The following is a 22337-nucleotide window of genomic DNA, read 5'->3' as shown; positions in this document are numbered from 1 at the left end:
CCCCTTTTTTCCTCTTCCCCCCTTTTCCCCTTTTTTCCTCTTCCCCCCTTTTCCCCTTTTTTCCTCTTCCCCCCTTTTCCCCTTTTTTCCTCTTCCCCCCTCTTCTCTTTTGCTTTTCCCCTTTCTTTTCCTCTTTTGCTTTCCCCCCTTCCTCTGAGCAGATGCTGGTGTGTTCAGTCCCTGTTCCATTCCAGCACACTTTTCCCCAGCTCTCTGCTGTCTCTCCTGGTCTGTGGCTTTGCTGAAGGGGATGAAAGCAGCTGAGCTGATGTGCTTGGAGTGACCCTGTGTGTCCCCTAAGGCAGCCTTTGCTCTGTGGTTGGCAGGATGGCACCAGAGGTGATCCTTGCTATGGACGAGGGGCAGTACGACGGGAAGGTGGATGTTTGGTCTCTGGGGATCACATGCATCGAGTTAGGTGAGTGAACACACAGCTAATTAACTCTGCAGTGTGTTGGGAACTCCTGCAAAAAGGGAAGATCATTATTCCTCAGCAGTTTTCCCCTTTAAAATGTCTGACTTGGAAAACTCTGACATTGAGTTAAATCTTTTTTTTTTTTTTGCTGGCAAATCAAGAGTAAGCCACTAATGCACTGTGCTTTCATGTTAGTCTGGTGTGTTCAGTTATTCCCTGGAGAACCAGAGCATTTTGCTCTTGAGTGAGAGGAAACTATGGTTTGTCATCTGTGTTTTCAAAGCTGCACTCTGAGAAAGTTGTCCCAGCTGTCGTGTCAAGGGAACTGGTGTCCGAAGGATCGTGTGTCAGAAGGGACCTACATTTCATTTTCAATTCTTCTTACTTCCCTGCTCTCTGAAACAAAAATCTTCAGTCTCAGCTGAAGAGTTTGTGCCATGAATCATCGTGGACAGGTTCTTTACAGGAAGAGAAGGGTTTGCACTGCAAAGGGCAGATGATACACATCCACAGAGCCTGGAGCAGAGGTGGATGTGATGGCAGGTACACAGAGCAGACTGAGTGTGTGTTTCAAGTTTGAGTATTGACACTGCATGTGCTCAGTAGATTACTTTCAAAAACCAGTCTTGATATGGATTCTGCTTAACAGCACTAATAACTTATTGTGTGGGTGAGTTCACTGAAAATGTCATTGGTGGATGTTTAATCATCAGAAATGTGTGAGATAACAAAGAGGGGGATGTGCAGAAGAAATGTTATCTCTGAACTGAGATGGTGTAGATAACCAGTAACTAACATGGCTGTATTTCATGTGCCAGCATGCTGACACAGGCTGTGTTTTGATACAAAGAATGCCAGAATTGGAAGTTTCAGCCTTCTGTTGTTGTGCATGGCCAGTGATTTTTGTTTGTTTGGAGTCCAGGTGTGTCACAGCTCCTCAAGGAGTAAATCACAGCAGTAGGAGAGAGGCTGTGCAGCCCTCTGTAGACACAGTCTTGGTACCAGAATTTCTGTGGAGCTTTTTACTCAGAAACCTCAAAGTCACTTTACAGAGATGATGGATTTGCTTTCTTTAAAAATACCCTTTTAAGAAGCATTCAACTTCTTTAAACTTGCAACTTTGCCTTTGCATGATTCCCTGTCTGAACAGGAGGTTAGGCAGCAGTGGGAGGAAATCTCCTGTTGAGCAGCACTTGGCTTTCTTTGAATGCTGATGTCTTAATTCTTCGTGTAGCTGAAGTCAGTAGTGATTAAGGAAAAGCAAATGTGGTTTGCAAGGGACTGCTCTGGCCTGAAAGAGCTGAGAAATCCTGGCACCATGACCTTGGTGAGAACCAGCCTCCCCTAGAACTGAGTTCTGCCCTCCTGAGAGGTCAGGGGAGGCTGGACAGGTGCCCTCTTGGTGCAAGGACTGGGGAGCATTTCAGTGAGAGGGAGTTTATGGCACATCTGGAAAGTGAATTTGATGATGTGTCCCACTTGGACTGACAGGTGAGGCAGGCAGTCACTTCTTCCTGCAATCCAGATGTTGCAGCAGTGCATCAAAGGTCTGCAGGGACTGATAACAGCATGTCCTGGCCCTGAACTGTGCTTAAGATTAATTTTACTCAGTTTCAGCTGATTTTGCCACAGCAGATCAGGTGTGAGATGTTACAGTGAAAGTAAAATTTACTGCAAAGTCTTCCTTATAATTTTTATCCTGCTCTCTCTGGATTTTGTCATCCCTCTCCAAGTGAATTGCAGCTTTCCTTGAGTGGGTGTCTGGGTTTAACTTGGAATATTAAAATAATTGGCCTAAGTGTGATGACAACAGCACTGAGTATTGATTTAGCAGTGATACCCATGCTCATACTTCATTCATGCTCATACTTCCATACATTTCTTTTTTTCCAGACAGCCTTATCACACCTTTCTGTTCTTTTCTCTTTCCAGCTGAAAGGAAGCCTCCACTTTTCAACATGAATGCAATGAGTGCCTTATATCACATAGCCCAGAACGATTCCCCTAGGTTACAATCAAATGAATGGTAAGAGAACCATTAACAGCTGATTTTTGTTGTTTATTTCCCTGAAAATGCCTGTGACACTGCACAGTTCAAGCCTGACAATGAACATGTTGGTTGCTGTGCAGTGATCTGTGTGTGTTCTCAAATCTTGTGTAGGCTGGCTCAGTTTTGACCTTCTGTCACTCTGGCTGTTCTGCAGTCTAAAAGCGTGGAGGTGTTAATTCTGGGGTGTAGCTGCTGCAGGAATTAAAATATTCTCAGATGTGATAAACCAGCCATGGCTCAGCATCAGCAAAGTTTCCAGCTGCCAAAGATCCCTGTTGGCAGAAGAGTTGTTAGCATTGCTGTGCAGCTGAAATGTGGAGAAAGGGAGGAGAATGTGGAGGTAATTGGATATTTTTGTCAGTGGGTGACTCCAAAAGCCCTCAGAGCTCTGTGGCCAGTGCACACTCCCTGTGCTCCAGGCTAGTGCCAGGGTCTGAGCTTGGCCACAAGAACACTTTGTTATTCTGTGGGAGCAAAGTTCCTGGTACCCAAGGTTGGAATGTTGCTGTGGGGTGATGCTGGGCAGAGCCTGCAGAAGGCTTGAAACAAAAGCTCCTGCTGAGGTGTAAAGTTCCCCCATTTCTCTGCTGGGCGTTTGAGCAGCACAACTGTTTAATTTCTGATTATTTTATCAATCCAGTTTCCTTATTTCATCCTCTGTTTTGCCCATTTTTCAGGGTTCCAGGAGCTTGCTCTGCTGCCTGCAGCCTGGTCCCCACGTTCTGTGCAGGATTTGCAGAGCAGAGACAGCTGTGGATAAACACAGCACCACCTCAGAGTTCTTGCAAGCACCTTTTTACAGCACCCTGTTTGCTCTCTTGGAGTCACCAAGGTGCCTTTTGTGCTCCTTTTAACTCCAGTGGCACCAAAAAGATCAGTTTCCTTCTTTCTTTTGGGATAAAACCTCAAATAAAAAGCCTCAAGTGTTGAACTGAGCATTGAGGGGCTTTAGAGAGTCAGGGTTCCCTCTGTAACCTCCCAGAGATCAGTCCCAATAATTCCACTGTCATTTGTTTTTAAGCAGTTGAAGTAAAATCATAAATAGTGACTGGTACATGTAGTTGTAACTTGGTTTTCAGTTTGTGCTGAGGGATAGTTGTGTGTCCCTGTTCTTTCAACAACCTTTAACTGGGAAAGAATTGATGAGATCAACTTGGAATTTGGAAAAACCCAGTTACTTTCTCTTCCTTAGAACTTAAGAACAAATTAGTCATCGTTTTTATTTTGCTTTGCACTGCTAAGTTTGAATGTATTCCAGATACTGAGCTTTTTTTTTTTTTTCCATTTAGATTTTTAATTTTTTTTTATTTTATTTTAATTTTTTTTTTGCAGGTCAGACTCCTTTAGGGGATTTGTTGATTACTGCTTACAGAAAATACCTCAGGAAAGGCCATCATCAACAGATTTGTTACGGGTAATTTATCAAATCCTTTCCAGAAATCTGGGGGAAATCTGTTTGTCTACCAAAATAATTGTAAAGGTGGTGAACAAATATTTGCCCTTACAAAAATCCACTCTTTGGTTGTTTTTTTTTTTGTTTGTTTTCTATTCCCCTCCATTCATGCATCACACTTAGCAGTTAAAAGTAGCAGACCCAAACCACCAGACCCAAAAGTTGTTTCAATCCTTTTCATGGTTTCTGTACTGAACCCAATTAATTAAACTTGTTTTGGAAACAAGTGGATCATTTTGGAAGGGGTTTTTACAGGTCCACAATTGCCAAGAGCCTGTAGGAGGGGGACCTGGGAGTGATGTGTGTAGAGTTTGCCAAGGTTTTGTCAGTGAATCATAAATCAGTTCCAGTTTAAGTCATTTGGGTTCAGTTTACCTGGGAAATTCAGGAATTGTTTACAGCTCCAAGGGCTTTGCTTTTGGGAAATTCAGCAGCAGCCTTCTATTAGAAGGTAGGGAGATGTGAAATCCTGTCCAGCCCCTTTTCCATCAGGCTGTGGCTTTTCTTTTAGGTATTGCCTTTCTTTAAAACTGATTATTAGCCCTGCTCTGCCTCTGGCTGCTGGTGCCAATGACCTCTCCAGGTAAATGATGAAGGAGCTGTTTGTGCTCCCTTTGGCACCTGGTACATTTTTTTATTTCCTGTGGTACATTTGTGCTGTGGCAAATAATCAGTGTTTTGTTCCCTGGTTCTACTTGTAGCACCCTGACCAGCTAATAGGTTTATGTTGTGGGTTTTGGAGTGATTCATTCCTGGGGATTGGCAGCCTTGCTGCTTTCTAGGAACAGGCTGAGTTCATTGAAGGATGTGATTTCAGGAGTACCTTAGGTTGGAGTCTGTACAAACAATTAGAGCTGAGATCTGAGCCCAAAATCCTGTATATTCCATATTTTATATTTATGTTTTATTCATATTTCTCTCTGCCCTACACTTTTCATGTGGTCACGTTTTAATATTTGAGTGCATACATAGAATGGATTTAGGTTCAGGATCATGCTTCCAAATGCTTCACTGCTTTCTAAAAATTAACTACAATGAGATAAAAATGGGTTCCTTTTTTTCCTAATCATAAATAAGCTGCAGATTGTTACTGTTCACAGAGAAATAAATGGTGGTTATCTGCATTGAGGAGCAGAAATGATTCATTCTGTTTCTGTGTGAAATGATGTTGAGAACTTTTAGCTCTGATTCAAAAATAAACACCATCACTACAAGCAAAAAATGGGTACTGAAATGACTGGCTGTCCCCACTAGCAAAACTCAAATGCACAACAGTTTGAATTCAATTAAAAACGAGAAACTAGCTTGTGGCATGGTGCTTTCCTTGTTTATTTACAAATCATTAAAAGATGATTAGCTCATCCTTTCAGCTCTTTTGTTGAAGGCTCTCATTTTAGAGTGGGCTGAGGCTCCATGTGCTGGTTCCTCCAGCTCCAGGGCATGAATTCACTCTCCAGCTGAGCCCACAGGAGAGCTGTGAGCCCAAGCAGGCAAAGGTGACCCTCCTGAGAATTTCCTTGCAGGTGGGTCCAGCTGTTGAGGCTCGAACAAAAGCCCCTTGTGGCATTTGCAATTCATGTTTTTTCACCCAGATTTCTTTCTTTTTTTTTTTTTTCCATTGCAATTTTTTCTATTTTCACTGTAGATTTTTCTACAAGCATGCAGAGGATGTTTGTGCCCTAAAGCCATCCCCCTTGGGAACTACTAAAGCAGCTGTAGGATCCCATATAGAGCACTGGCAAGTGTACACTCAGGTTTTCTGCTGTAGCCAAGGTTAAATGGGAAAGCTGGAGACTTCTATATCCACTGCCAGCTGCACAGTTCAGGGAAGAATGTATCTGATAAATCAGAGAGGAGGCTTTAATCATGTTCTTAAATACCATTAAGGAATTTATTAAGTCTGCATTTAAAACCTGTGCAAGAGTTGGCAAGAGCCTGATTTGATTTCAACTCTGGCTACAAAAGCTTTAGGTATAAATAAACTTTGTGGTCTCCTTGCTAGCTTTATGTGCAAATTGGAATAGATGGATGCAGGATAAATGTTTGCAGGTTGATTCTTCTTTGTTCTGGATGTATTTTGTTCATTCCTTTGCCTCCAAGGTTTGAAGTGTGCACCAGCTCAGGAAGGGACAAGTCATCTGCATAGCCTGGAAAGCTCAGAAAACCTGACCCCAGCACGAGCTCAGTGTGTTTGGAGTCTTTGAGAAAGGGCATTACCAATTATTGAATATGAACAGATAAATTTCAGAATGGGAGCTGTCACTTCAGGGCTCTGAGAAGTCCCCCACTGTCCCTGGTTTAACCCCAGAGTCTGAAACGAGGTGTTGTATTTCCTTTAACCCAGCACGATTTTGTCCGCCGGGACCGACCACCCAGGGTGCTCATAGACCTCATCCAGAGGACCAAGGATGCAGTGAGGGAGCTGGACAACCTGCAGTACCGGAAAATGAAGAAAATCCTGTTCCAGGAGACACGGAATGGCCCCCTGAACGAGTCCCAGGAGGAGGAGGAGGTACCTGGGATTTGTTACCCCCTTTACACTGCTACAAGTAATTTAATTTTAGGGCTGGGGAGATGTTCCTGTCCTTAGGGTGGCAGAACAAGCACAGCCCAGGTGAGGAATGGTGTTGGAATATCATCTGCATCAGCAGAGAGACAGGACAGGATAATGAGTGATAGTCCTCGCTCAGTGTAAAAGCTGCCAATTACTGTACATGTGAAACTTGGGATTTTTTTCCAGCACTGCCCTTTCTTCTGGAAGCCTTAGGGAAGAAACTCATTCTGAGGGAGGTTCTCTGTGAGAAGTGGCTCCCAGCCTGTGTGGAGGAGGGTCTTTGACAGCCCAAGCTTTTCTTTCTCATCTGCACAGTCAAAACAACTCCATTAATGTTAATATTTTTTCAATTACCATAACTTTACTGTAAAGTAATTGGCCTCTCATGAGCTGAAAAGCAAATCACTGAATTAGTAAGACTTATTTTTTTAGAATTCTTTAATGTTAAAGAAGAAAAAGGTTAAAGACCTTAAAATGCAGCTTCAGTTTAAATCTTGTAATAAACAACCCACTTAATCAGCATATGATAATTGACCCTAACTGTGGTTGAGAGAAGGAAACCAGTCATTTTTCAATTGATGAGCTTAGGTGGAAATTAATGTCTCTTGGTGCAGGCACAATGCATAAATAAATCTGTGACTGCTTCCCAATGAAAAACACTGACAGACAAATTGATGTCTGTGCTCCTTTGGCTTCAGTGGAGTGAGGCAATAACACACAGCAAGGTGCCCAAGCTCAGAGGGCCTTGGGTTTGAGGTTTGGGAGTGTCAAATGCTCCTTTAAAGCTAAATGGTTAATGAAATGGGCATGTGGGTCTCAGGTGGAGCTGCAGGAGGGGGGGACTGGAATTTTGTGCCCCTCCCTCTCTGTGAAGATTCCCCAAAGGAGCAAGAGCAGCAATTGCTGTGATTAAAGGTCTCTTCCAGCTTCCAGACCTGGAGCTTAGCTGGGGACTGGGGCATTGTCAGACCTGTGCACTGAAACCTTCCAGTTTCTCTCCCCACATGTGACAAGGTGTCAGCAGAGTGCCAGGGCATGGGTTTCCCACTTCCAAGCTCAACAGGAAACACGTGGTAGTGTTTGGCTCTGAGGTGTGTTCTTCTGTTCCTCCTGTCCCTGCTCCTGAGGAAAGCAGGGAGAAGAGCTGTTGTTCCTGCAGGGATGGCAGGGATGCAGCTGACACTCTGCATGTGCACAGCATGCTCTGCACTGCCCCTGAGCCCTGTCCCACCACAGGAGGTGTCACTGCTCGTGTGTGTCACTAACTGGGCAGGGAAAGCAGGCCCAGCATGTGCTGCAGTTCCTGCTGGACTGGGGACAGAACCTGCCCCAATGGAAATGCCACCAGGCACTTCCTCCTCCTGCCTTGGCCTTTCTAAGGTGGAAGATGAGCCTTAAAAATCTTTAACATGCAAAATATTACTAATGCTTTCCTCAGAGCCCTTCCAAAAAGGTGAAAGTTGAAGTCAGTGCTAAGGTTGCATATGCAATCCCACCTCTGTTCTTCCTGCATAAACATTCATTAATTACACAGCCTCAGATCCTTCATTATGTGATTTCTTCTGCAGCTCTGTATAAGCATCCTGAAAATATTTTAATTCCCCTGTGCCTATGTTCTCTGTAAAATAGTATTATTCTGGATTTTAAGTGCTTTCATGCAGGCTCTGAATGATCTGCTGATTGCTTAAAAAATAATCACACAATCAAAGGCAAATCTGTCAAGTCTCAATTTTATCTTTCTGTCGGTCTCCAACAAAATGAGTTCCCCATTAATTGATTTGTAATGGTATTCTCCCCAAGCTCCCTTCAGAGGCCAGGGCAAACTGGATGCAGCAGCAGGCTGCTCATTTTAGTGAGTCAAGGCTGCTTCACCCCAGGAGCTGAAGGATGTTCAGAGTTCTGTCCTCACTGTGAGCTCCTTGTGAGCCTCTTTGGTGCCAGTAGTTAATTACAAAGGACTCCATAAATTCTCTAAATCAGTCCAGACTAAGTGCATACTCTGGCATTACTGTACTCCTATGGGTATTGAAGAAGAAAAAAGGCTGCTAACTCCTGATATTTGACTTTAGAATCAAAAGTACCTCTTATACGAGGGATCTTTATGTATATCCAAGATTTAACCCCTACAATAATGCAGGCTCGTCTGAGTCAGATTCTTCACTCAACTTTATCTTGGCTGAAAACACAAAGTTCAAGGGGTTTTTAGCTTGATAAAATCGAATTGCTGACTGCTTGGGGCATGGAGGACATGTTCTACACCATGTAGAATATATCAAATAATAAACAGGTTCATTGTCTTATATATTTTCTGATTCAGGAAATGTGTTAAAGCAGATCCTGACTTGAAGCATCATTTTAATTCAAACCTGGATCATTTCTCTTAATTATGAGGCTGCTTCCACCAGCCATCCAGTATTCCTGGATGTCTCCTATCAAGCCAAGATCCATGCCTAAACTTAAGGATATGTGGTAATAAACTGGCTTGAAACCTGATGTAATCAGATTGCAGGGGAAAAGGCAGAAGCTGCCTGCCCGATATGGAACATTCCAGAACCCAAACAGCCCTTTGATATGTGCAGTTGGCAAAAGAATGCCCAGAGACCCTTGAAGTCTGCAGAGTCACCTTTAAAACAGTCTCTGGGCGTGGCAGGCACGTGCCGGGCAGGTGATGTCCTGCGGGATCTGTAACTGGTGCCCCTTGTTTTATAGGACAGTGAGCATGGATCAAACCTGAGTAGGAAGATGGACAGTCTGGGCAGCAACCATTCCATCCCCAGCATGTCTGTGAGCACAGGCAGCCAGAGCAGCAGTGTGAGCAGCATGCAGGAGGTCCTGGATGAGAGCAGCCCTGAGCTGGTCATGATGCATAGTGACGAGAGCACCATTAATTCCACCTCCTCCGTTGTTCACAAGAAGGTACGTGTGCCCTGGTGCTCTGTGCTCAGAGCAGGAGCTGCTGCTGGGCTTGCCAGAGTCAAGTTCTGTGGGGTTTTTGTCTTTAAAAGCATCTAAAGAACCTCTGCCCATGAAAAGAGGTTGCTACAGAAGGAGCTGTCAGTACCCAGGCAGGGTTACCCAGACTTCCTGCATGCCCAGCCCTGCATGTGCACCTCTTCCTCTCTGCTTGAGACATCCTTCTTTCTTTGGGAATGCCTGTTCTGTGTCCTGTGCTGGTCCTGGCAGCCAAGCTAACCCTCTGCCAGGCACAGTGTGTGATTAAAACCTGCCTGCACGTGGATTTTCCCTGTGAGGAGTGGAAATGTGCAGAACTTTGGACCCTTCCCACGAGGTATGTTTGGAGTCAGGTTCCACTCGATGCTTTCCTGCTCCTTTGCTGCATGCTGTGATCTGATGCCTTTCATTTTCTGATATCAAGCTAAGATTGTCTAGCTGTAAGCCAGCATCTCATCTCCACTGTTTGTCTGACTAAAACAGTTTTGGCTTGGCCTTAGCAGTGTCATTTGCTGGTGGGCAGCAAAATGTAGGTTGGTTGTGTCGGTTTCATTTGCAAGGAACTTCAAAGTGTACGTTTGCTTTTTGCCAGAGGAGCTAAAACATTGCAGCAGCATGAAAAGTATGAGTTTCTTGTCTGTAAGGTTACAGGAAAGCTTGGTTTGTAGCTAACTAAATATTTGTAAGCAGTTTTTCCTCCTGAAGTGCAGGGTTTGTGTCATTGAATATTAAGAACTATTGAAAAATTTTATTTTCAACAAAACGTGATCTTGCATATTTAAAGATACTGGCAGAGAAGTTGCAAAGGTTTTAGGGGTTTGCCTCTTTCCTAAAGACAGCATCTTTAGAGAAGATTGTTTATTCAGAAAGGTGAAAATAAGATGTAAGGTACCAAATGCCAGCCCATGGAAATGTCCTGCATGAGGAGCAGCACCACTGATGGATGTTCTGGGTGGTTATGATTGGAGCTCTTTCTTATTTTGTATAGGCATTCAAAATGTGTGTTAACTTAACTTTCATGTTGTTAAATAGCCATATTTGCTTGTGCATTAAGATGGAAGTTTGAGGGATTGTTTTACACAGAATTCACTGGTTATAATGACTGCTCAGAGTCATTACTCAGAGGGGATAAAAACAAAACACAAGCTGCTCCCACCAGACATGAATGGCATTTGTGAAGGGAGTAGAATTCCTGCTTGTTTTAAGACTAATATTATGTTTTATAAAGGCTGTGTGACACTTGTGAATTACAAATACAGGATTTCTGATGCTGTAAATTCAGTCCTCCTAGACTTGTGTGTAACTGTTCAGTTGAGTAGGATGCACAAACAGGACACCACATGGAAGTTTTTATCTGGTTTGAAACAAACCACACTTGCACCTGAAGTATTACAAAAGAAATCATCTCTAGATTGCTTAACACAGGAGTTTTAGGGTAGTTCTGGGAGCAGAAAGCCCAGGTCTGCACTGATGGTCTTCACAAAACAGTTAATGATTGGCTAGGAGTGCTGATCCTTGGAAAACATTCTCTTCTGCTGTATGTAATTCATAAAGCAGATTTGGACTTGGTGTAGCAGGACATATTCCAGTCTGCAAATACATTGTTTTAATTTAGCACACTATTTTTTTATTCTTTGTCACTTTGGGGAGTGCTGTTTTAAATGGAAAATTGCTTCATGTGTGTATTAATACATGTGAAGAGACTAAAACTGGAGCTGGACATTTCAGGGGGGTTTACATATACATACACCCCACTTTATTTTCAAGGTAAAGTTCCTTGTTCCTCCAAGGTAACAGTTTGTGCTTTAACTGTGTTTCTGGAAACTGGGATGAAGCTGAGTTTTGGGTATCACTCTGGAGCCCCTCACAGACACAATGGAAAGAACCTTGGGTTCAAGTTTAACTTAAGCTCTTCTTTTTCAAATATTTGATCAGCCTTTAAAGGCTAGAAAGAAAATACTGATGAACATAAGCAACATTTTGTGGGTATAGGGTCACATATGAGATGGCTTTGACATGGGTGAAAGTCAAAGGTGTTGTGTAAAATTGTGGTATTCCACAAAAGTGTTAATTAATGACCTCCAGATTGTGGAAGGGGTCCAAGATGGCAGAATGGCCTGGAGTGTTGGTTTTTGCTGTGGCTCAAAGCTCTAAAGTGCCAGAGGCCTTTTGGTGTTTTGGGCCACAGCCCCAGAACGTCACATTCAAGTAAAATGTAGGATGGAGGAAAGGAGTCTGTGGTGGTGTGAGATGCAGCTCTCAGCCTTCCAGCTGCTGCCTGGTGTGGAGAGCCAGGCTGGGGTGGCCTTGGCTTGGAGGAAATCAGGAGCAGCCCATCCCTGTGTGGTTCTTGGCTGGGAGAAGCCTCCAGCATCCCAAGGAGCACTCCTGGCATCTGTCCTGTGACCAGCTACCCCAAGGCAGAGGCTTAGGGAAGAGGCTGATGGAGTAAAAGCACTTGTAAACAACTCATTCTCTTTCTTTTTTTTAACAGCTGCTAGTTGGCTGTAACTTCCAAAAATGTTTTGTGGTCACAGGGTAAGTGAAATGACCTGCTCTGATCGGGTTAATTGTCACTGGCTATGCTAGTTCACGGCAGCCAAGGTGCTTGGGGTTTGCTGCATTTGGGATGAATCCTCTGTGGAAAACAGGCACAGCCTTATCCCTTCCACAACACAGCAGAGCTCTGTGGTTTTACACTTGTGCTTAGAGCAAGGGTGACTCCCACCTGGCAGAGTACACCTGTTAGGCTGGAAGAAAAACCACCAAACAGGAATAAAATATTGGAAATAATAACAAGCCATAATTGAATGTGGAGCTTTTTGTGTTACTTAGTTTATAGCTGTGTCCTGAACTCCTGGGAGGAAAAAAAAATGGCAATCATGTGAGCTACTCAGGCAGGAAACCCATCCTTGGGATCAAACCCTGCTCCCTCAGGAGGACACCTTGAGCACCAGCATATTCTGTTCAGGAAATTCAGATGTCTGGTTTGGATGAGGAAGTTTTCCTTGCCCTTTTGCAGGTTGGTGAGCTCCTCCATGTGCATCTCAGTATGTTCAGTGTAAGAGCTCTGGGTCTCTTCTGAATATGGTTAAATAACTCTGCTACTCCATCCAAGGGTCATCTTGCCTATGGATACACATTCTCACATCCATCTCCCTTTAGGAGTTGTTCAGCTGCACAGGTTGAGAGCTGAAGAGTAAATTACAGCTCTGATACAAACACAGTTGTATCTGAGAGCCAAAAAAAACCAACAAAACAGGGCAGGGAGTTAAACTCCAAATGCATTGTGCTTCAAAGATGCATAACCCAGATTTTAAAATCAGATAAATATCAGTTAATTCATCCTAAAAATGAGGATAAAGATTTTTGTCTCCCAGAGGAAGACAATAAAGTGAGTATAGGCATCAGCTGGTGCATCAGAGATGTTCTGTCACCTGTTTTGTCCAGCTGCTGGTAAATGGCAGTGTGAGCACAGGTGGCTTCTCAGAAATATTATTTCATTGTCCTCAATGCATTTGTTATTTTATTTCTGCAAAACTATAATAATAAGGTACTGTAATCTTTTAATCTAAGCAAAAAAAGCCAGTACAATATTGGGTTTTTTTCAACTGCAGTATCAGTTGTAGCTGTTTCTTGCTTCAATCTTAAAATCATTGGTGCTTTCTGAAACTTGGGCAGTAAAATGTCAGGGAAATCTTGTGATTAAGATCTGATTTATAATAAAAAGAGGAAAAAGAGGATGTTTGTAGTTGATCATCACAGATTCTCACCCAATATCTGTAATAATAAAGTACCTTTGCAATAACTGCTGCAACTTGAGTGACTTCCCAGATCCTGGAAATTAACCTGTGCACATCTCCTGTTGCTGCTCCAATTAATTTCAGCATTTGTGGGGAATTTTGTGCATGGAGAGAGCTTAAACCTGTCTGTCAATTATGGAGGCACTTAATGCAGTGCATTAAGACAAACTGTGCCACATTGTTGTTTTTTAACTTGCTCTTTAAATTCCTAGAAAGCAGGGATTTGCTGCAATTCCATAGAAGTCCTTAGTGTGGCTTGGAAATTGCCTTTCCTGTTTGTGTAGGAGACTGGCAGCCCTTGCAGTTGGAGTCCTCCTGTGTCTGTGGAGATTTCATTTGATGTGCATAGCAAAAAACCCCCTTGTGAAAGGGAGAAGGTGGAGGTGTCCCAGCCCAAAGCTGATTTTGGATGGTAAAGGCCTTTTTTCAGTGAGAAGGGTGAAGAGAGAGTGTGTGGTAGAACTGGGATGGGACACAGAGCAAAATCCACTCTGTGGTGGGTTTTGAACTCGTGTTTTGGCACAAACTCATTGTGAGGTGCTCAGGCAATACACCAGGAGCAGCCATTCAGATCCAGCTGGAAGCACCACTGGAAATTCTACCAGCTCTGCTCAGATAATGCTGTGGGGATATTTGAGAAAGGTTTTTGCCTGGCAGTGTCCCAGCCAAATCCCCCCTTTGTTTTGGTCAACCTGAAAACTCTTTATGAGGATGATACAGTCAGAAGAATAAATTATTCCTTGAGTAGGAAGTTGAAGATTCTGGACTGTTGGCCCTGAATTAAATGATTTTAATGAGTGAGTTGTGAGCTGAGCATGCCCAAAGTTGCATCTTTAAGGCAAATATTGCAGAAAACCACAGAAAACAGCTAGAAAATGAAGTGTATACAGAAGATACGTTACTTTAAAAACAAACCAAGGTTTGAAGTGCAGATTTGGGGCTGAGAGGTACCCTGACTCAAACTTGATGAGTTTCTGGGGTGCTTTCAGTCAGATTTTACTTACTGGGTACCTTGAACTGAGTTAACAATTTTGGGTCTTTGTTTCCCATGCATCTGAAGCTAAAAGTTGGAAATAAAATTTCCTTATCTGTCCCAACAGTTACAACTGCAGTTTCTCTTAGCAAGTTTTTGGGAGAAGAAGAATTCTATTTTAAAATAAAAGTAGCAAAATTCTTTTTTCCTGGGCTTGTAGGGAGGTGTTTGTCTTTGCCATCAGTCACCTCATCTGAGGAAGGCTGGTGGAGATGTGGCTCCTCGTAGGTTTATTTCTCTTACCAGCTGTCCCTGGGGCAGTGGAACCTGTTAGATTTGGTAACTCTTCATGCCAAGTGTTTTTATTTTTGGTAGTGGGACAGCTTTCCCAAAGAAATATTGTGCCTATGAAGGTTCCCTGTGCTTAGCTGAGAGCTGGTGGGTGCCTGTCTGCTGCAGAATGCTCACACCCCTGATTAAAGGGTGCTAAGAACAACCACAGAGTTTTTTGTCCCCTTGAAATTGGTCCTTTGGCTTGCTCAGTTGCAAAGGAATTTTCCCATTCCTTACCCAGCTGAGTTTGAAATGCAGAATGTGGTTAATTCACGTTCCTGAAGCGCAGTTTAATTCTGCTCTGAGCTTCTTGTGTGAACTGAGGTAACCAGAGATCCCATAGAACAAGGCCAGAGTGACACTCTGCTCTCTAAAAATCCATCTCTTGGATAGCAAAAAGTAAATTACAGATTAATCTTCCATCATAAAAAGCAATTGCAACTTAAACTTGTTTTTTTAGGTGGTGTTTTGGAGCATTTTGAAAAGTCTGAATGCCCATTTAAAAAGTCAGGGTATTTTTTCAGTGATCTGCAGCTTCTCTGGATTTAATATTTCCCATTCCCCCTGCCATACCAATGTAATGGAGAGAAGGGAGATGATCCAGAGATTGGGGTATTGTTTAGCAGGCTCTGGGAACCCTGTGCACTCACAGGTGCTGCTGCAGGCTCAGTGTGTCACCAGGGGTGACGTTTGTCCTGTCCCCACCTTCATTTCATGGCTGGGATACAGCCCTGGTGGCTCCGGGGTGCTGATGTTTCGTCTGTGGTTCAGGTGGGTCAGTCTGGTGTGGATCTTCACTGCAGGCTTTGAGATCCCTCTGGTGAGGATGTGGGTCAGATGAAGCTGAGTGATGCTGTTGGACTTAAAATATTTAATTAGGATTTTTTGGGGTTGGCTGTTCTGGAGCCTCAGATGTGGCTCATTCTCAGGAATGTGGGCAAGTCCAAGAGCCCAGCCCATCACATCAGTGTGAACAATCTGGAGATCCATGATCAGCCCAATTCTCACTGATTTCTCCTGTGGTCTCACTGCCTTTCCTGTCAGACAGTGCCACAAATGCCAGTATAAGGATGACCAATACAAAATGAAACTGCAACTTTTTGTAACACTCTGTATCTCTATGGAGATCTGTCTTTTTTAGCTCTTTTGGCTCATTCTGTGACCCTTGTGTGGGTGTAGAGGAGTTGGTGCAGACTTGGCTCTGTGGTGGCCTTGGGCACTGTGCAAAGGCAAGGGAAAGGTGAGCATGGACTGGGAACACTCCAAAGGAAGGATAAGGAAAGGTTTTGGGGTTAAAGCACTTGTAATCAATGCGATGTTCAGCTCTTGATATCAGCATTTCTGCACCTAATTGGCTTTTGCTTGAGCTCGTTTCCAGAATCCTGTTGAAAAGGTCTGAGTGTGTAGGTCTGGGTGAGAAGCAGCTGGAAACGGAGGCCAGCAGAGGGGAAAACCAGGTGTCTGTGGGGTGGGAAAGGAGCATGGGGGTGACAGCAGTGTCCTGATGGAGACCCCATTCCATGGTGGCTGCTGTCTCACTGTGGGGCTGCCCCGAGGCATGGCACAGTGGCAGAGCTGGTCCTGCTCCTGGAGGCAGCTCTTCCCTGCAAGGGCTTCCTGGGCACTGGCAGCCTTTGTTTTGCACCCCACAGAACTGGAAACTTGATTTAATTCAGGAAGAATCTCAGTCCTCCGGTGAGGTTTTATGAGAGGTTGAGGATGGGAGTCATGACCCTGGTGGGTGACAGCGTGGCCCTGCAGAGCCAAGGCTGGTGGGGTGTGCTGTGTGTCCAGAGGTTGCTCCATCCCCGAGGTGTGCTGCACATCCCTGCAGGTGCTCTCGTTTTGGCACTCACCATTCCAGTTGGAAAACCGTGGTGGTGTGGGTTTTTTTGCTGGTCTTTCTGAGGAGGGTTTCTCCCGGAGCTTTGTTCCACTCCCAAATTTGCCCGTGCCGTTTGGAAAAGGCACAGCTGCTCCCGGCCAAGCCTTGCCAGGGAGCAGGAGGGAAGCAGCACCGGGAACCATTCCTGCTAAAACCTGGGAGCTGTTGCTTTAAAAAGGGAAGAGAGGAGGAAAAAAAAAAAAAAAAAAAAAAATCCTTTGTGGGCTGTGGAGAGAAAGTGCTAGAACTGTGCAGGATCATGACTGGAAAGCAGGATCCCTGAGTGGTCACGGAGGCTTTCCTGGTCCTCTCCAGCCTGCTGTGGATTTAGCCAGGATGCTCGTCCCCCACAGCAGATAGCAAACGAGGGACAAAGAAAGCCTATCGAGGACACACGGCTCGGCAAAGGGAATGAGGCAGGATGTTGCTGTGGTGTTAAAAGGGAACAGGATCTCCGTGGCTAGACATGGGAATCACGTTTTCACCAGGATCGCTGGGTTGCAGTGCTTGAACCCGACCTTCCCGAGGACTCCGATCGCCCTGCTCTGCTTTCTGCTCCCGGCTGGCTTTTTTCTGGCACATATGTAATACTGGAGGTTTAAAAAAAACCAAAAAAGATTTAAAAAAAAAAAAAAGGCAGCCCGATCCAGGGATTCGGAGGCATCCTGCTAGCGATCAGCTGACGCGCCGAGCTGCAATGTGTTGCTTATTCATTTTGTACGGTGGGAGCTGCCGGGGCTAAGCAGAGAGCTGAACTATGCCTCTCCTACAGCCGCGCTTGTGCAGACAGAGGGGTGAGAGAGAGGCAGCCGCCGCGGGAAGAGCACAGCCGGACTTTCTCCTTGTTTTTATCCATTTCTGCAGGATCATGTATTTATAAGGGATGAGGTGGGCCACAGGGATCGCAGGCCTGAGGTGCGGCCTACCCAGTCAGTGCAGAATCAGGCCCTCCACTACCGGAACCGAGAGCGCTTTGCCACAATCAAATCAGCATCTTTGGTAAGAGCCCCCATCCCACCCCACCCATCCCACCCCACTCCCCTCGCTGCCATCGCCTCCCCTGCTGCTGGTGCTGTTGGCATAGCAACTGGATATTGCACTGAAAGAGATTTTACCTCTGTGTGTGTGAGAGAGAGAGAGAGAGATGGAAATGTGAAATATGTTGAATTTCTCTGTGCATTTCCAGCGTGAGATAACCCAGCTTCCCGGGTGAAGTTAATATCGTCTCATCCTCTCCCCCCTCCGCCTCCATTTCCCACCCGTCCCTTTTGTTAATATATTTATCTGCTTGTGCATGAAGTGTGTGTGAGGTGTGTGAGAGCTGCTGGAACGCCGTGGAGATGCAGATGCAGATGGTTTTGGGAACAATAAGATCGCTGCTGCCCGCCCTGAGCTGATGCCTGGTTGTTGTTTTTTTTTTGTTGGTTTTTTTTTTTTTTTCATTCATTCATTTATTTCAAGCAACTGTACCGTGACTGCATTTTCCAGCCCGATCTCTTGGAAGGATTGCTGGGCTGCGATAAGGGAGAGAGGGCTTACAGCGGGCTGTGGGCTTACAAAGGGGAGGGGGATGGGATGAATCCATCAAGATTTGTACTATTGCAAATGTGATTGCTGTGGATGCCTTTGTAGTAGGGAAAGGGGTGTGTGCCGGAAGAGTTAGTTGTGTGCCGCCTCCCCCACCCGCATCCAGCCGGGCTGCGAGCAGCCTTTTCCAGGGAAAGCACTGAAAAATGGCCCTTCAGAGGTAAAATGAATGTCCTATTAAATATTTCAGCCCGCTGGTATTAGAGGTCAGATGGACGGGAAGCATTAGAAAGTCCCCACGGTTTGGCCATGGCACTTGCTCAGTGCTATGACATCATCCTGGACCAACCCCGAAATTACACCAGTGAGCCCTCCCCTTCCCCTTTCTCCTGCTTCCACCATGGGGGTTCTCCTTCCAGACCACCATTTCTGGATCCCCAGAATCGCTTCCCGTTCCTGCATGCACAAGACACGGTGTGTGTGTGTGTGTGTGTGTGTGTGTGTGTGTGTGTGACCACAGCTAAAGGCTGTGACAGGTGGGAAGCAGCAGCAGAGCCAGCAGCCCAAATTTTTCTGTGTGATTGTTGCTGCTGTTAAAACCTAAAATGATGCTGTGGCATTCAGGCTTCTGCCCAGGTGCTTCCTGGGAGCATTTGAATCCCATCTTTTGCAGGTGTATTTCTGGGTGCCCATACCCTGAGTGCCCCCCAGGCTGGTGTCCCCTGCTCCCCCCAGTTTAGAGTGACCTAGAAATGTGTGGGTACTGTGTTAGAGGACTTCATGCAGCACACCTGACAGGGGCAGGATTCCTGCTCTCCTGGAGACCCTCTGCCCTGGGAATTTTTCCTTTTTTTGTGTGTGTGTGTGTTTGCACCCAGTGTAGTGCCAGCTCTTCTACTGCCTGCGCTGAGCAGATAAAAGCAGGACCCAGTTAGGTTGGCTGGAGGGCAGAAATGATGAATGACTCATGTATCATACTCCAGACATACAATTTCATTGATAAATTGATATGTGTGATGAATATATTCATGTTCTTTTACTCCCTGTGCAAAGCTGCTGCACCTTGTGGCCTGCCTTCAGCAGCAGAGCCCACAGCTCCTGTCTTCCTTGGAAATGTCACCCCTGGGCTACCTGGGTGGCTTGAAGGGATAGCATGGGATAGCTCCCTTTGGGAACTAATGGAAATCTGGGCTGTGAGGTATTCCCACATCCCTGAGCTCTGGGGAGGACAGCTGATATCCCAAGGTCATTCCTAAATCCCATGGCAGCCTGCTGTGGGGCTGGGATTGTGTCTGCCTAAATTCCTTTTAATTCCATCAGAAATTCAGATTTGCTGAATCTCTCTGCTTCGGTGACCAAATGATGATAAAGATAAAATTAATTTTGGGTGGGGAAGATGGAAAGCTTTTTGGAGAGCTTCTCTTTTTTGGGTTTTCTGTGGAACATGCTCTGTTGTCCCCTTCTCATACACACATCTCCCTTTCCCAGTGTAGAGGGAAGTTCCCAACACACCACCTGGGCACTCCAGGAGGTGTTGGTGTGTCCTTACTTCTGAGGTTGTGTGGCAGGGCAGAACTGTCCTTGTGTTTGCCACAGAAATATTTCATGGTGATGAATTTTCCTTTTAATAATCTTCCATTCCCACCTTTTCATGTTCCAAAATGGAAATCCAGGGCAAAAAAATAAAAGTTTAAATCCATTGCACAGAATCTGGGTGCCAGTGCTTGTGTTGGAGCACTTTTTACTGCTGTCACCAGTCAGTGCCTGGATGGTGTCAGTGAGGACAGGTGCTGGATGCTGCTGCTCCTCTGGCCAAGGGAGAACTTCTTCCTTCTTCCCTGTCCAGTATTTGTGGGGAGGGCAAGGTCAGTCATGGAGCTGATAGAAGGAGAAAGACCTAAACATGCCTGGAATTCATAGTGTGAACCCAGAAATTCAGGCTTTATTCATCTCTCTGAGTTAATTTACTCTTTCAGTGGCAGCTGGGAAAGATTTTTGCTGTGTGAATGGGTGCTCAAGGTGCCACAGTGGTTGAAAACCAGCAAACCAACAAGCTTTGATGGTTCCCTACCTCCTGGCTGCTGTCCATTTCTCAGCAGCTGGGAACATCTTCCTGGGCACAGGTTGTGCAGTTGGGAGCATCAGGTAGCCTGTATTGCAGAGAATCAAAAATGGGAGTTCTGCCCCCAAATTCAATGATGTGGAATGATATTTGGGTGTAAAAACTTCCTTTTATGGGATTTGCTGAAAACTACCTCTGAACATGAGACCAGGGCAGTGTTTCTAGAAGAAAAGCACCAAGTCTGGGGCTGATCATTCCACAGCTGCTCCTGCTGGTGCAGTCCAGGATCTGAGTTCCTCAAGTCCTTGCTCTTCTCCCCACAGATATTGCAGATGGAGGTAAGACTGGCATCCCTAAAAGTACTCCAGTGTACAAGTTGGATCTCTTTCCAAAAACAAGCTGCAGCAGTTTCAGGGAGTGCAGAGGTCACAGAGGAACTTGTATTAGATAGCTGAACACTCCAGGTGACCTGGTGGTTTGAGGAGTGATTCCCTTGCCCTGTTACTCTGCAAAAGCATCATGTGCATATGAAGGAAACTTGACAGACCTCCCAAGAAAATAGTCAAATGAACTGTCCTCAGAGAAACAGGCTGTGGATTTCCCCTTTTGAGTCTTGCAGTAGTGTTTTAATATTGCTCAGATTAAGGAAAATAATGAAAATGAGCAAATGTGGGTAAGAAAGATGGAGCTTAACTTTGGTCATAATTCAATCAGCAATTTTAGTAGTCATTTTCTTCTGCACCACTTTTCTCTTTGATCAGTTTTGTGTGGTAACAGTAACCATCACTCACCTGGAACAGTGGTGGAAAATGCCTTGCATATTTCTGCTGTTGGAGTAAAAGTTGCCATGTGAAATGGAGGCCGGGTGCCTACATCTCCATATTATTTCACAGATTATCAGTGATCCATAAATTAAAAGTTACAACCAGAAATCTCTTGAAACTCAGCAAGCTGTTGTTTGAAAAGAAGGGCAGAGGTTCTGCATGTTGATGAGACTACACCTCTCCACATTTCAAGGGAAAGCTGTGTTTTGAATCTCTTCAGAGATGCATTGATCTGCACTTGTGGGTGTCTTTCAGGCTTGACCCCTTAGGTCCTCCCTGCCTCGTGCATCTCCTCAACAGCTGCTTTTACAGTTTTCAAAGGCAATGATCAAGTAGTTAAAACTTCATAGGGTCCCAGAATGGCTTGGGTTGGAAAGGATCTTAAAGCTCATCTCATTCCACCCCTCCCATGGCCAGGGACACCTCTCACTGTCCCAGGTGGCTCCCAGCCCCATCCAGCCTGGCCCTGGGCACGTCCAGGGATCCAGGGGCAGCCACAGCTTCTCTGGACACCCTGTGCTAGGGCCTGCCCACCCTCACATCTGACATCTCATTTCATAGAAAGATCAGACAGTGAAGACTCAATCAAGGGCTTTGGTGTTCTCTTTGAAATCCAAATGCCAGGAAAAGAGCGATGTGATCTCATCTGGGGCCTGCAGAGCCAAGTGTCTGTGTCCATGTGAGCAGGATTCCCTGGATGTGGCCAGGAGAATGGCACCAGGGCAGCCTGGCTCCAGAACCAGGTACCTTGCACCCTCTTCTGCTGAAGCACTGATGTTTTATTCCAAAGGGTTGAGTTTCTCCCAATGGACTCATCTGGCTGCTGCCTTTGTAAACCTTTCCTCTAAAATTTTGGACTTGTTCTTTCTCATCTCCTCTTGCTGTGAGAAGCAGCTGGCAGTGTTTTACTCAAAGCTCTGCTTCCTCCAGCATCGAAGAGCTCAGAATTTTGGTTGTCAATAGGTGAGAATTGCTGTCCTTCAGCAGAGGGTTCACTATCCTGGATAAACAGTGTAGAAAAGGGAACTCTAAACAGCTGCTGGTTTGGAGGAGAAGGTGTGAGCTCAGCTTCCTTACATAAAGCTAAAATCTTGGAGGGGTTAAAGAAAGTTTGGATTTTATGGCAAATGAACTGCCTGTGGGAGTAGGTTGGAAAAGACATCTCTGTTCTCAGTTCTGTGTGTGCCAAAGATGCAGAGTGATAAGAAACTGAGAAAATGTCATACCTTAATAAAAGCTGTTCTGGTTTATACAGGTTATTGGTTCTCCTGATGACATGATTGATTGTTGTGTGCTGCAGGGAGAGCTCCAGGAAACTGCAGCTTTCTGGTGTGAAGCATCCTGATGTTTCCTGGTTATATGGAGAACAAATTTATTTTGTAGTTATCACCTTTTGCCTCATGATAATCTGTGAGGTTATGTTTGTGGACTTCTTCCTGAGGGGCAGCTCCGATCTCTGCTCCCTGTGAGCAGGGACAGGAGCCAGGGAAAGGCTGGGGCTGTGCC

The 22337-nt window shown here is 45.1% G+C and overlaps 1 protein-coding gene across 5 annotated transcripts in view; it reads left to right on the top strand.

Annotated features, from left to right (window-relative positions):
* The window catches only part of TAOK3 (TAO kinase 3), a 73892-nt gene that overhangs the window by 40507 nt on the left and 11048 nt on the right, over window positions 1-22337 (top strand). For 3 of the 5 annotated variants that reach the window (XM_033518053.1, XM_033518055.1, XM_033518054.1), the window contains exons 9-15: window positions 327-418; window positions 2348-2441; window positions 3798-3879; window positions 6263-6430; window positions 9182-9388; window positions 17283-17417; window positions 20331-20345. In XM_033518053.1, the coding sequence (XP_033373944.1) occupies window positions 327-418; window positions 2348-2441; window positions 3798-3879; window positions 6263-6430; window positions 9182-9388; window positions 17283-17417; window positions 20331-20345 (793 nt within the window). The remainder of the gene's footprint in view (window positions 1-326; window positions 419-2347; window positions 2442-3797; window positions 3880-6262; window positions 6431-9181; window positions 9389-17282; window positions 17418-20330; window positions 20346-22337) is intronic. The other 2 variants (XM_033518057.1, XM_033518056.1) reach the window with 2 other exon arrangements.

This window comes from Parus major, chromosome 15, assembly GCF_001522545.3.
Source record: "Parus major isolate Abel chromosome 15, Parus_major1.1, whole genome shotgun sequence".
NCBI lineage: Eukaryota > Metazoa > Chordata > Aves > Passeriformes > Paridae > Parus > Parus major.
This window is presented reverse-complemented; position numbering and strand designations above follow the sequence as displayed.